The sequence below is a fragment of the Chelonoidis abingdonii genome, chromosome 2, assembly GCF_003597395.2.
Source record: "Chelonoidis abingdonii isolate Lonesome George chromosome 2, CheloAbing_2.0, whole genome shotgun sequence".
Classification (NCBI taxonomy): domain Eukaryota; kingdom Metazoa; phylum Chordata; order Testudines; family Testudinidae; genus Chelonoidis; species Chelonoidis abingdonii.
The window spans coordinates 265,719,921-265,734,368 of record NC_133770.1 but is presented as its reverse complement, the minus strand read 5'-3'; the positions used below and the strand labels follow the sequence as shown (position 1 = coordinate 265,734,368).

Here is a 14,448-nt window from a genome sequence, read left to right as displayed (position 1 = left end):
GAGAGAATAACCTGAGAATACATCTGCATTTTTTTGTATGTGGAGGAGAAAGAATACAGGTTTTATGCTATGTCTGCTGCCTAAAAAGCAGATGCTATTGTTATGATGCTGCTTGATCTTTCAAGAAAATTTTTTAGTTTTGGCTTACTGATTTAATTTTGTTTCCCTTCTTTTAGTTTGAAAAGGGACAGAGAGCCCAATCTACTAGTCTTGGTCCAAACCAATTCACCATGATGCTGACAACTCCCCACTTCATCCAGAGAATAAGTACTCTCTCTCTCTCTCTCACACACACACACACACACAGCAGACTCAAACAGATGCAGCAGAAGCAAACTAAACTCAGCACTGGCAATTTCATGAAAACAAGATTTTCACTACTTCCTGCACTGGACCTGGTAGGATATACTCTGAGAATAATCTTCCCTATAGTATATTGGCCAAATACGGAAAGTACAGATGTATGAAAAATATATTTTTTTAAAAGTTAACCTAACTTATTCAAGTCTCTGAAAGGGTTTGGAGTTTGTATGGGATGAACAATGGATGAACAAGAATGTAGCCAGCTCTTATTTGTCTGAATTGAATAACCCATTCCTATTGCCTAGCTGAGTCCCTGTTATGTCATCACTGAGTGTCATACTTTCTATATTGGCATAGAGGGGGGCATGACTTCTTATTTCATGCTCATGGCAGTATTCAAACATGGTAACATCTGTTATTCACTCCATGTGAATAACTCCAGACAAACAGTATGTGCCATGCAAAGAAGCTTGGATTTGGGAGTAATCATAAGGATCCCCTTCCCTTCTCTTTAATTGCAGAGTATTATCTTGATTTGTCTTGGATTTGGATGAGGAGAGGGAAGACAGAGTCCTCTACATAATGATTAATGAAGGGATATTACAGGTGGCTTCAGAAAAGACAATATTTCTATCCAGATGATATTAAGATCACAGTTGTTGCTGGGGTGGAAATGTAATATATTAGAAAATGGCTACAGAGTTGGTTTTGAAGACAATGACAGACTGTATGGTGCTGTTAATAACAGTAAAATAAAAAGGACCTTTTTGAGTAATCCAGGAAAAAAATTAATTGGATAATACAAATCAAAGAACTGCAATGCGCAGCAGCATAAATAACCCATTTATGCACAGCAGATCTAAAAAATGGACCTTCTGCATCTACTGTTTAGATTGTATTTAATATTTTAGATTACTTTTCTTGGATTCACATTGCTCACCAGTTTTCAGAGGCCCTGGCCCTATGTCCCCATCAACACCTATAGTTTGTTCAAAAATTGATTAAATCTTTCAACATATTATATATTTCCTGTCCATCTGTAGGATAAAATATCTGCATATACAAACAATGCCAGTGTAGCATCTATCAATGACAGATATAGGTAGGTCACTAACTCAAACCAGTGTAACACTGGGTCCAATCATAAACCTTCTGGCTCTGACTTCTCCATAGATTTATTTCACAAACAGCAATATAAAAATATTTAAGGCATATTACAACTACCATATATGTACTAGAAACGTATTTAGTAATGGAAGACCGATCTGGTGGTGACAAGTGCAACTTTCTGGTAAGTTGATTTTGACTTCTGTTTTTAGTAGACATGGGCCCAAACTGAAACGTCTTTTCAAAACAGCCTTGAGGAAGGTCAGATCTAAATTTTCCAGTTCAAACCTATCTCAAGAGTTTTAAGGCAAGCTTCTGCTCTTAGGTCAATAAAATAGGATCTCCACTCAAATACCTTGCTCTTCCCATAGCCACAGTGTTCACACTGATATCAAACTGGAGTTCTGTACATGTAGCAGGAAAAGAATATTAGTCAAGATATTGTTAATATTGAATATTCTGTTAATCAAGATTATTACTATTGCAGTAATACCCGAAATATGTTAGATGATACACACATAGTCAAGAAGATATGGTGCCTGCTCCAAAGAACTTACAATCAAAGGAGACAGACAAAGAGATGAAAGGTGGGAGAAAGGGATAAACAGAGCAGTGATAGAGAATAAGGCAGGGACAGCAAGTATGGTTTCATGGTGAAGGAGGTGAATGCTACCCACAAGAATGCTCAGTTCTATTCTTAACTCAGTTACAGATTTCCAGTATGATACTGGGCAAGTGACTTACTCCAATATTTTCTCAGGTGGCCACTAACTGTGTGTTCCTCATTTTCTGGGTGCCCAAACTGAGACATCTGGAGTCTGATATGCCGAAGTGCTAAGTGATGACTACTGCAATTAAGGTTAATGAAAGCTGTAGGTGCTCAGTAAGCAAAAGCTCAAAACAAATTAAAGACACCAATTTTCAAATTTAACTGGAAAAATATATTAATCTGTAAGCATACTTATTCTTTCTTATATGCTTTGAAAAAAGCAGACAGTATGCAATTTATATCCTCAGCCATACTGTACAAGCCACTTACTGGGGATACAGCAAAAATAATGAACCAAATAACCCACACAAACTCAAATCAGTGCTTGAGATTTCAAAATTATAGCAAAATTACATTCAATATATCAGTATTATACACTATATATATGCTAATGTAAGTAAATTAATATATTTTAAGAAAATAAAAACAATATACAAGTAGTCTTATTTATATGGCCTTTGGATGTATATTGTCAGGTAAATTTTAAAAGGGACCTATAACTCTCATGCAGTATTTTGAAATAGTTCAGCACACTATGTCCTGGGGACATATTCCTGGTCACAAGAAAGCAACAATACACCACAGTCTTGGATATTTTTTGGGATAATGAATGAGCTCTCTCACACATGAGAATAAATTATTTTATTTTACTAGTTTTAATTTTCCAAAATTAAGTCTGGTGTAAAAACATTAATAAACTTGGGGACACTGAAAAATTCTGGAAACATGTTATATCATGTTATTTTTTATATTCTTATTCACTTTCTGACTACTTACTGTGCTCTGAATATGAGTCCCCTTCTCAAAACACTGGCCCCACTATTGCTACTTCACTGTCAGTGGGGTCATTTTGATTTGTCTTCTTTCTCTTTTGATTTATCTTATGCAGAAAAGTGAGAGGAACAAAAATGGTCTCCCATACTAGTCAGGAAAAACTCACTCCCTTGACTGAGCTTTTTTATAATAAAATTTTATCAAGGTAATATCACATCCAACATGCTTATCTAGTGGCTGGTCATTTTAATCCTTCAGTTGCACTTAAAGAGATACATCTGTATTATCAGACATTCTAATTTAGATTTTTAAACAGAAGATATAAAATCAAGCTTCACACTCTTTAAGATACTTTGGATATGCTAGCTTGACCAAAACTGGAGGGATTAGAAGATGGAAAGAGGTTCTTAGAGCACAATCAGCAATCAAAAAGAAAAAATAATACTTTAGGCTAATCGGTACTGCTCCATTAGCCTAAGAGAATACCACAAAATACTTTATAATTTAAAAAAGAAAACATTATATTATTAGGAAAATACTATATACTATTTTAATAAAAGGGTAATAAAATGAAAGTCTTCACTTTTAAAATTTTGTTTTAAATATAATTATAATTCCTTTTAAAAATATTGATACGTTAAGACTACCACATTGGTAATGCAACACACTGTCATATAATGATTAATGTTTGAGACTTAGCTCAGTCCCTGGATTTTAGCCTAGCACATCTTAGAGACCCTGATATAGGGAGAGTCTGGCATCCTTCTCTAACAGACACTCTGGCCAGCTTAGAAAAGAGATGATCATGCACCAAGAGGTATCCTATTTCAAGCTCTCCTTCAATGGAAGGAAGACTGGATCCATGAACATTAAGACAGGATATTATAACCATAGAAAAATAAAGAGAGATTTTCTCAGTACTAGAGGCCACTCTAAACATCAGGGATGTGCAGCACTTACCATAGATTCAATTTTAGGTGTGGTTGTTACACAAGATTGTATTTATGTTAGTTAAGAGGCAATAGGATGAGTAAGTATACAAATAAAACTGAAAGAGGAGACTGGGTCTGAAGGAGCCAGTGTTTGTTTGTTACCCAAGACACGTACATTAGGTTAATATATACCACATTATGTGAATGCCCGCCAGTAATAAGAGCTGAATAGGCCTATGTTTTTCCGGGAGTTCTGTTCACTTATGCTAAGCTACCTCCCACAATACCCTGCAATAGTATAGCTTAGTATTTGGCATAAGAGAGAGGAAACTTGTCAAAAATCAAGCTACATTTGTTTTATATCTTGGTACAAGCTGAGGAAGTACCTTCAGGAATCAGGACCTGCAATGCTACTGTCCAAAACAAGATAAGGAAAGATACATAAAAGTTAAGGGATTAGGAGGAACTGATGGGCTGGATTTCATAAACACTCCTAACTGAAATGGGTAACTTTGGGAGCACATCTTCTGTATAAGAGGAATGTAACAACCCTGTGTGAGACAGCTTCCCTGAGACACTGTAGTATTGAACCTTTTTCCTACACTATATTATTAATGGCTTTTAGCAATAAACATGACTGATTGATTATTTGGTCTCTTGAATATATTTCATAACAAACCAAGTGTAGTCAAGCAATTGACCATACAGTTTATCAACAAGTTGAATATTGATGATCTTAACGGGAATGGATGGAATTAAAGGACAGAGTATTTTTTCCTGTTGGTCTATTTTATTCCGAACTGTGTATACTTATATTATACCTGTAGTTAGAGTTTTAGACAATAGCATTTTAAAAATCTATCTATCTAGCCTTTATACAGGAATTGAAATACTGCTAAGGAAATGGGGCATTATCATTATAATACTATAGGGGATGCATGATTCCATTTTCTAAGCATAATTAAGAAAAAATGAGAAATAGAATTAGTCTTTTTTTCTCCCATTGTTCCTGCTGCTCTTTAGCAATGAGTTCAATTGCCAACTTCAGTATTGTGCAGCTCAGAGACAGTGAATATAATTAAGAAGCACTTGGACCCATTCAGCACTGAACCTGTCAACTGAAATCAGAGCAAAGGGCAGCAGGCAGAATAGGTGAAGCAAAAACATCTGGTTAATTACATTCAACTTTTTTCCAACCAGGGCAGGAAATAAAGATTTGAATTTGATGAGGCAAGTGGAAGGAAAGTTATAATTATATTAATTTAAAAAAAAGTTATAGTTTCAGCCTGTGATAGGTGACACTAAGATGAAAGGGTTAAGAGTAATTTTATTTTTTTTATTGATGAAGGGGACTGAGGTTTAAACCTGAGGTTGGAAACTCTGAGGAAGATGCAGTGCTGATGTCATCACTCAAAAATATTAGAATCTTGCATTCAAAATACAGCAGGTATTATGCAAAGTAACATTGTGACAATCTGAATGACTACTAAATTCCAACAACATACCTTGGCATGCCCTGTTTTTTAAGTATTGGCAGCAATCACAATAATTATGCCAGAAAGTTAGTGATCACACAAAACTGCGGACTACATATTTTATAAAGAGTATTTTGTAAGAGGGAAATGACCTAAGCACAATGTACACTTTCAGCATCACATTTTCATTTTTTGGCTGGCTAATATCTTTTTTAAGAAGGAGAGGATGAAGAAGACAGCATGCTGTGTGCAACTTTCTGACCACAGTGAAAGGCTCACCTGCTTACCAATTAGAACTGTTTAAAAAACAACCTAAAATACATATAATCAGAAGATGCAAGAGTGTCACATAGGATTTGTAGAATAAAGTCAACTTTAACAAACTCTCTTATCAGTATGAAGATGAAATAGTTCCTTACCTGTCTGAAGTTGTGTCACTTGCAACCTGGTGCTTCACTCCTGAACCATTTTTAATTGAGTCTTGTCTTGTGAGCACTTGAGATCTATTTTTGTCTAAAGCTGGTGTTGATATGTCACCTGAGGGTCCTTGGTACTGGGACTGTTCCTGCAGCTTTGCTTTTTTCTCCTGAGGTGCTTCCTCGTTCCGCAACCCTCTAATACATTCTTGATCAGGCTGCTGTGGTGTATTTGATCCACTGTTGTAGAACCAGGCTCCTGATTTTGTGAGGATTTCTTGTTGTTTTCGGCACAAGTTACATACCCACATTACCTGTGCATTGATTTAAATGAAAAACAAATTAGTTTTGTGAAAGAATACAAAAATAAAGAAGTTTTAGTTAAGCATGTGTCAGTTGGGCTGCTAGTTCTGGAGATACAAATGAGTTTAACTTCGCTTCTTTAAAATAAAGTTACAGACAAGGCATTAATAAGCATAACAAAATATGTCTAGACAAACATGGAAAGAAAAGTTTCTTTAGTGAAATATAATGCAAGAAAGTATTTGCATTTACAGTAATTGGAAAGATGGTAAATCATAAAATCATAAGAACGGCCATACTGGGTCAGACCAAAGGTCCATCTAGCCCAGTATCCTGTCTCCCAACAGTAGCCAATGCCAGTTGCTTCAGAGGAAATGAACGGAACAGGTAACAATCAAGTAATCCATTCCGTGTTGCCCATTCCCACCTTCTAATTAGTTGGACATACTAATTTTCAGAAGAGATTGTTTTGAAATAGGATTAATAAAGATTAACTTTTCAACTGTTTTTAAATTGAAAGTATTTTAAATGATAAAAAAGTTCTTTCTAAATATTTTCCCTTCAGCTAAAACACTAATACACTCCCTAATTTTGGTCCTCTTTGACTTTTGTTTTAGGATCTTTTTAAAATAACCATTGGCTTTTTAAATGAATTGGTTGCTAAATCATTAATGGACTCTACTTAATACCTGTTACATCACATCACCATTTAACAACAGCCTTGAAAAATAGAGAGCAATATTACAAGTCTTTCATTTGTGAATGCTCCCCCACTCCGTATCATGCATACAGCCCAAACAAACATTCCACACACCAACATTTATTGTTAAAAGGATCCTGGCCAATAATACATTCTAACAAACCCTGTAATGCAGAATTAATCAGTCACCGAGCCCAATTAATCAAATACACATTTCAGAGTGCTAGGACGTTCCATTTTCATAGATTTTATCATCAAGTTGAAAGCTATGTTTGTATTTTTTAAAGTGTTAAATTTTATTTCTTTGAATTTAATAACCTAATGGTATCAAAGTACGTCAGGATATAATAGGGTAGGTGATTTAATTTTTTTTAATAAGGCAATTACTGTGGTTCAGGTTATAAATATGGCTTTTGTCAAATTAAAATCCAAAACGCAGTTAAAGCTAATATTTTTAAAAGGTTCAGACATGAAATTCAGGACCATAGATTTTTATTCTACAGTAGACTCAATGTAAATCTGAGCTTTTAATGATCAGATAGCGGGGAAAAGATTATTATTAAGAGATAAGGTACCGTGGCAGAAGCAATAAGAGGAGGTCAAATATAAGAAAATGGATTAAATTAATGAAAAATCAGGATTAGGAACTTTGGATCAGATCTTCAGCTGGTGCAGATAACATAATTCTACTGACTTCAACTTTGATATGCCAATTTCACCAGCTTAGTATCTAGACCTCTATATTTAATTGTAGGGCTAAATGGGGACATGTGACTTGATTTTTTAAACTGTTGTAAATTAAATTAAACTGCTGTAAATTAAATTACATTGATTTAATAAACACAAAGGTAAAAATTCAATATTTATGAGAATGATTTTTAATAATGAAATGGAGAAATTATTTCACTCTTGTTTTGTGTTAATAACTGATTATTCAAACATTTATTGAAACTTCCCAATTATGTAACTATTACATATTTTGTACTTAGTTATTTATATTATAATAAAATGTGCTTGCCTACAGGGTCTTGAGATTGTAATTGATTACACTAGTTCAGGTCATTTCCAGCACTAGGTAATTTGGAACTTGATTATGTAATACAAAGCAAATATGTAAGTCTATATACCAGAACATGTCCAAAGAGTAATAAAACAATACATCTGTTTCAGTTTGTTTTAAAACAGGTAATGTATATAGTACTCATTCACTAATCTAGTCTTTTAATTTCTTCCTCTTTTCACATATCTCAGCTTGTTTCCTTCTGTATACTTCTTTCTACTATTTTGTGGTCTGTGTGTTCACATTTTTATACATCTTATGTACATATTTTTAGGAGAACCACACCCAGCCGTAGGTATGGCTAATCATCCCCACTAACCACAGCTTGATCAGCCATTCATTTTTTATTTTGCATAATAAAACATTCAACCAGAAACTGCATAATGCTCCAGACCAGTTTTTTAGTAAATGTAACAAACTAGATGATCAGGCTATGGAGGTGTCATAAACAGATGGTTAAGGGTTATATCTCTTTTACCTGTAAAGGGTTAAGAAGCTCAGTAAACCTGGTTGACACCTGACCAGAGGACCAATGTGGGGACAAGATACTTTCAAATCTTGGTGGAGGGAAGTCTTTGTTTGTGTTGTTTTTTTCGTTTGTTGTTCGCTCTCGGGACTGAGAGAGACAGGAAATCATTCCAGGCTTTCCCAATCTTTCTGAATCAGTCTTGCATGTTTCAAAATAGTAAGTAATAGCCAGGCAAGGTGGATTAGTCTTATGTTTGTTTCCTCAACTTGTAAATGGTGTTTTTTCTGGAAGGATTTTTACCTCTGTTTGCTGTAACTTTGAATCTCAGGCTGGGGGTGGGGGGCGGTCCCTCTAGTCTATATGAATCTGAGTACCCTGTAAAGCATTTTCCATCCTGATTTTACAGAGATAATTTTTACCTTTTCTTTCTTTAATTAAAAGCTTTCTTTTTTTTAAGAACCTGATTTGATTTTTTCCTTGTTTTAAAATCCAAGGGATTGGGATCTGAAACTCACCAGGGATTGGTGGCGGGGGAAAGTGAAGGGGGAGGTTAAATCGCTCCTTGTTTTAAGATCCAGGAGTTTGGATCGGTGTGAAGCCTCTCAAGGCAACCCAGGGAGGAGAGTCTGGGGGGAAAAGGAGGGGGATGGTTAATTTCTCCTTGTTTTAAGACCCAAGGGGTTTGGGTCTTGGGTTCCCCAGGGAAGGTTTTGGAGGAATAAAAAGTGTGCCAGACACTGACTTCTGGCTGGTGGCAGCGTACCAAATTTAAGCTAGTAATTAATCTTAAAAGTAATCATGCAGGTCCCCACTTCTTGAACTCTAAAGTTCAAAGTGGGGAAAAAACCTTGACAGGAGGTATAACATTCAATGTCTTAGTCAAGAAGAGAGTTCCAGAACAGAGAAAGATATCACACTGAAAATGTAGTACCTGTCTCTTAACACAACAAGTCGAACCACCTGAAAATATCCAGTATGAAGGAGCTACAAACTGTACAGTTCTTTTAATCTCCAATGAGTTACCCAGTTGAAAACTTGGACCAGGATGCCTAATCAATCCTGACCAAAAATATTTCTATGGAAGCTTCATTTGGAAGGTGACTTAAAAGAAAGAGGTCCTGCTGAGGCTGGACTGAGTGGCTTCCTCGTTTGAAAACTGCCAGAATGATGCTTGTTTCTCTGATGTTCTGAGGGGGTGTCCTTTTCATTTTGACTGTGACACTATTCCCATCATTAATATTCAAGCTTTCAGAACTCATTTCAGTTCAATTCAGTAAGATTTTATTGACAAACTCTATAAAGCTTATCAAAGTGTTAAAAAGAGACGGACTCCCTCAGGTATCTGATGAAGTAGCATGATCTCCCCACAATGAACTTCAATGAACCACTTGACGTGTCAGACTTGCTATCTTCTATATATAAATATCCTGAAGACAGGTCTGCTATTCATCCCACAGATAAGTCAGAGGATAAACCAAAGCTCCAAGATGAAATTTTAGAACCAAAGCAGGGAGACCATTTTGCCTTCTGAAACAGGATTAGGTTTTGTAATGGGTGATCACTGAAACTTGTAATTAGAGTTGGTCAGGAATTTTTCAATGATTTAAAAAAGAAAATCAGAAAAAAAACCCCAATTAATCAAAAACCAAAACTTTTTTGTGGGAAAATTTTGATGAAACTTTTGTTCAGAAGGTTTCTCAAGTCCAAGATAGAATTTCTAGTGAAAATAAGCGAGATAGCAAGAGACCCCCTAGAACAGTGATTCTCAGCCAGGGGTATATGTACCCCTGGGGGTACTCAGAGGTCTTCGAGGAGGTATATCAACTCATCTAGATATTTGCCTAGTTTTACAACAGCTACATAAGAAGTACTAACAAAGTCAGTACAAACTAAAATTTCATAAAATTAGTTGTTTATACTATTCTATATACTGTACACTGAATTGTAAGTGCAATATTTATATTCCAATTGGTTTTATAATTATATGGTAAAATGAGAAAGTAAGCAATCTTTCAGTGATAGCATGCTTGACACTTTTATTTGTATGTCTGATTTTGTAAGCAAGTAGGTTTTAGACCAATGGTTCCCAAATGTTATAGGGGGTTCTTGGGAAAAAATTCCCTAATGGTGGCCAGAGCTGTCCTTAGGGACCCCAGGCAGCACAAGACCAGTAGCCTGGAGCCCCTGGACTTCCAAGAGCTGAGCAGATCAAAGCAAGCATCTCTATCCCACTGAGGAGATTTAAACTTCAAGACTCCTTACAAGAAATGGAAAGGGAGGTGGATATTTTTGCTGTTTTTAAAATTAAATAGACAGCTAGTTCTGTTTATAAAATTATTATGAAGAACAAGTTTAAGCTTTGTTGTAACGTGTGTTATTTGCCTGGACTGCTCAAGACCTGAATGCTTGTGTAGGAGGAATTCTTTGAGTTGGCTTCTTAAATACCTTCATGCTGTTTCACATCTGATACTCCTTGATGAAACATAGGCGCCTTGATACAAGTTACGAAAGTGAGATCTGGGAAGAGTATTGCTATTTTCATAATGTAATAAAAATACTGTAATAATAAATAGTGTATACTAAGCGTTTCATAATTTTTTTATATATTTCGACGATCATTGCTTTTTTCATTTATACTCAGATAAAGGAGAAAATCTCTGGAAATATTCATTTTTAGGAGGGAGTTTGCAATACTTGACATTTTAGTGAAAGGGGTTCACAGGTTGTTAAAGTTCGGGAACCATTGTTTTAGACAAATGAGATGCCTGAAAAGAGTACAATTGTGTGGAAAGACTGAGAGTCGCTGCCCTATAATAGCTAAATAGTGACAGAATAAGGAAGAGGGAAGACTTGAAGCTAGGTTTTACACTACCCAGCTGAGTACACTAACTATTTGATTATTATAGGATCTTTCTTGTTCTGTTTTTTTCCCATGAAAAATTTTCCTGGGATGGGAAACCATTTTCCACTCAGCAATAGATTTAATGTCTCTAGCTGCCTTCTCCACAGACAGAGTTTCCACTGAATAAAGTGCTAAACTTTTCACATAATGACACTGTAATTAAAGACCCAATCCTGCAGTCATTACTCAGGCACAGAAATCAGTGACAATTTTGAACGAGTAACCCACTGCAGTATCAGATCTTTAAAAGTCTTCTTATAGTATTTTCCTGGTATTGTTAGAGATTTAAAATGACTCACTGAAACCAAACAGCACAAGCTGAACCATTCAGTATATAAATCCTTAGTCCCCAGCCACATTTTTCCCTTGAAGAGGGGCACTTCAGGATGCCTAGCATTTTCACCCTTGCCACAAAGCAATGTGGTCGAGTGATCAGTCCTTCCAACAGAAGATGGTTAGAGGTTTCCCTCTCTAGGAGTCATGAACTTGCTGCTGAGTTAGCCACAGTGGGCTGTCAAAGAGAAGTATACCAATTTCCTTCCCTTATAGCCATGTGTGTGATTTAATGAGCTACTTCTGCAGTAATACTAGCCTCTGCTTGGCTGTGTAGCTGAAAACCTAGTTCAGCACATGGCAGCACAGTTGCCAGTGCCACTAGACAGCTGAGGAAACAGATATTTTTATGAAAAAAGTTGGATCAACATCTGTCCCTTTGTTTAAAGGCACTACCCAATCTTAAAGTGATAGGAATCTCTGGTATTCTGGTTTGTCTTTTCACTTCCACTCTAAAGTTTAGAATCTGTTTCTCATAGACTGCCACTGCTCCTTTGTTTCTGATCACACTTCAAAGAAGTAATCATAGCATATCCAACTGACTCCCAGCAAAATCAGATTGGCTCCAAAGATATTTCATTATGTTTCTTATAGACTTTCACAGCAAAATGGATCAGATCTGAATGAAATTGTACTATACATGTTAAAAAAACAACCCTACAAAACATGAAAATAAAGGAAATTAAAAACAAAAAGCTATATTAAAGTGTTCTATGCTAGAGTCAACTTTTAAATATAGGATGCCAAAAATATATAGCCCTTTGCTTTTCATATATTTTTCATCATTTTACCTGTTTGCTAATATCAGAAATACCAGTTATAACAAACACTTATTTTCAAATACACTGCATAATTTATTCATGAGGAAAACTACTTCTTACATTTAGATGTTCAGATTGATGAGATAAGCAGTTACGGTTTTCTTTTAAAGTAATATTAAAGAACTAACAAAATGCCACTGTCACATACGTAAGCAAATTAATTAATGTACACAAATATATTCAGGCTCTGATTTATTAGAGGTCAGAGTTGATTTTTACATCTTATTCCTCAGTCTCTAGTAGCATTCCTGTTATAAAAGATATTTATTTCCAGTAGCATACACAATATGCTAAGGTTATATTTTGTTTTAAAACTGAGAAGGACTGATTCGTGCTCAGACAAAATCATAATCTAAAGACAATTTGCAAACTGTATTTGCATTTTAACTCCTCTATCCATTGTTTAATAGCAACCTAGAAAAGAATATATACAATAAAATAATGTGTGCCTATACCAACATGGAAGATTCTAGGTGTGAATTATTTTAAAAACTAGTATAGTGTTCATCTTAAATGGAGAAAAATGCAAAATTCTGCTCTCTAACACCTCTAATAATTTTCATTTTCTGAAGTCACTAAAAAACTTGCATCCTAAAAGTTGCCAGTATCTTTTGAAATACACAAATGTACATTAATTCACAGTAAAGGCTGAAACACCATCTAGTGCCTATAGTAGGTAGTGCTGATGTTAAAAAAAATTAAACAGGAGTATTTGTGACACCTTAGAGACTAACAAATGTATTTGAGCATAAGCTTTCGTGGGCTACAGGCCACTTCATCAGATGCATAGAATGGAACATATAGTAAGAAATATATATACATACTGAGAATATGAAAAGGTGGAAGTAGCCATACCAACTGTAAGAGGCTAATTAATTAAGATGAGGTATCATCAGCAGGAGAAAAAAAACTTTTGTAGTGATAATCAAGTTGGCCCATTTTAGACTAACAAGGCTGCTACTCTGAAAAAAATTAAACGTTCTTTACTAATATGTCACAATACCTACACAAGATATATCAAAGATGACATTTCAGTAGTAACTCTGAATTTAGTTTATTTTTTAAAACACATTTTCTTCTTTTTTTACGTAGCTCTGTTTTTAGCCAACTACTGACCCAAATTGAAGTTAAGATACAGATTTACCTCAAATCTCCACTTTATTTTGACTCAACATAATCCTAATCTGTACAAGAAACAGAGAAGTTCCAAATGTTTTAGCATAGGCTTTCCTTTCCTCCATCATCTCTTAATGGACATAATATGATAAGCTTCTGACTACTACCATCACCTCCAAAGGGTACTGGTAGCTACTACCTCTACATTTGAAGCAAGCTTTTTGAATAAATAATTATATCCCCTACTTTCACAGCTACTATCTTAATATAGTTGGAAAGATAAGAAGACTCCTCAAAGACAGAAATGTCAGTCTAATCAACCAATGTCTGGCAAAGGGCAATGAACATTTACATAGAGGATAAGAGCAACACATCTGTAGCAGTCTCAGACATAGCATGGTGAGCAGTGGTTGGGATTTCTAGAAACCAAAAGCCAGTAGGATTTTTTTTTCTCTCTCCTTCTAGCTGCTTGGAAAGCAGCCTGAGGGCAGAGGTGTTAAGTTTTTAACAAGGGTCTTTGTTAAGAGGAGGCTTCAAGCTGTGAGCCAGCAGACAGCCAGCAAAAGGCATTTACAAGTTGAATTGTCTTTTTTTTTCTTTCTACCTCTCGGGTATAGCTAGTTAGAAAATCTCTGTTAACCAAGCAGCCTGAGCTGAAGCATTCCAGTCAGTAAGCTGCAGAGGTAGTGTGGCCAGCACAAGAAAGCAGAAAAATGAGTGCCAAGAAGGCAGTTAAACAGGAAATGGCTAGGCTGGATGCAGAAGAAAAAGCCAAAGAGGTTGACCACAGGAGACAGCTAGAGATAAGAGAAAAAGAGATGGAAATGAAAGAAAGAGAGAAAGAGGCTGACCACCGGAGGGCTTTGGAGCTCCAGAGGGAGGCCCACCAGCAGGCCCTGGAATTAGCAAAGGCTTAAGCAAATGTACCAGCCAACCCTAAACAACTTTCTCCAGGTTGTTCCCATCCA

General features: G+C 35.7%; 1 protein-coding gene across 3 annotated transcripts in view; it reads right to left on the bottom strand.

Annotated features, from left to right (window-relative positions):
- RIMS2 (regulating synaptic membrane exocytosis 2) overlaps positions 1–14,448 on the bottom strand; it is an 848,125-nt gene that overhangs the window by 545,892 nt on the left and 287,785 nt on the right. For all 3 annotated transcript variants that reach the window (XM_075063174.1, XM_075063172.1, XM_075063173.1), the window contains one exon: positions 5,780–6,090. In XM_075063174.1, the coding sequence (XP_074919275.1) occupies positions 5,780–6,090 (311 nt within the window). The remainder of the gene's footprint in view (positions 1–5,779; positions 6,091–14,448) is intronic.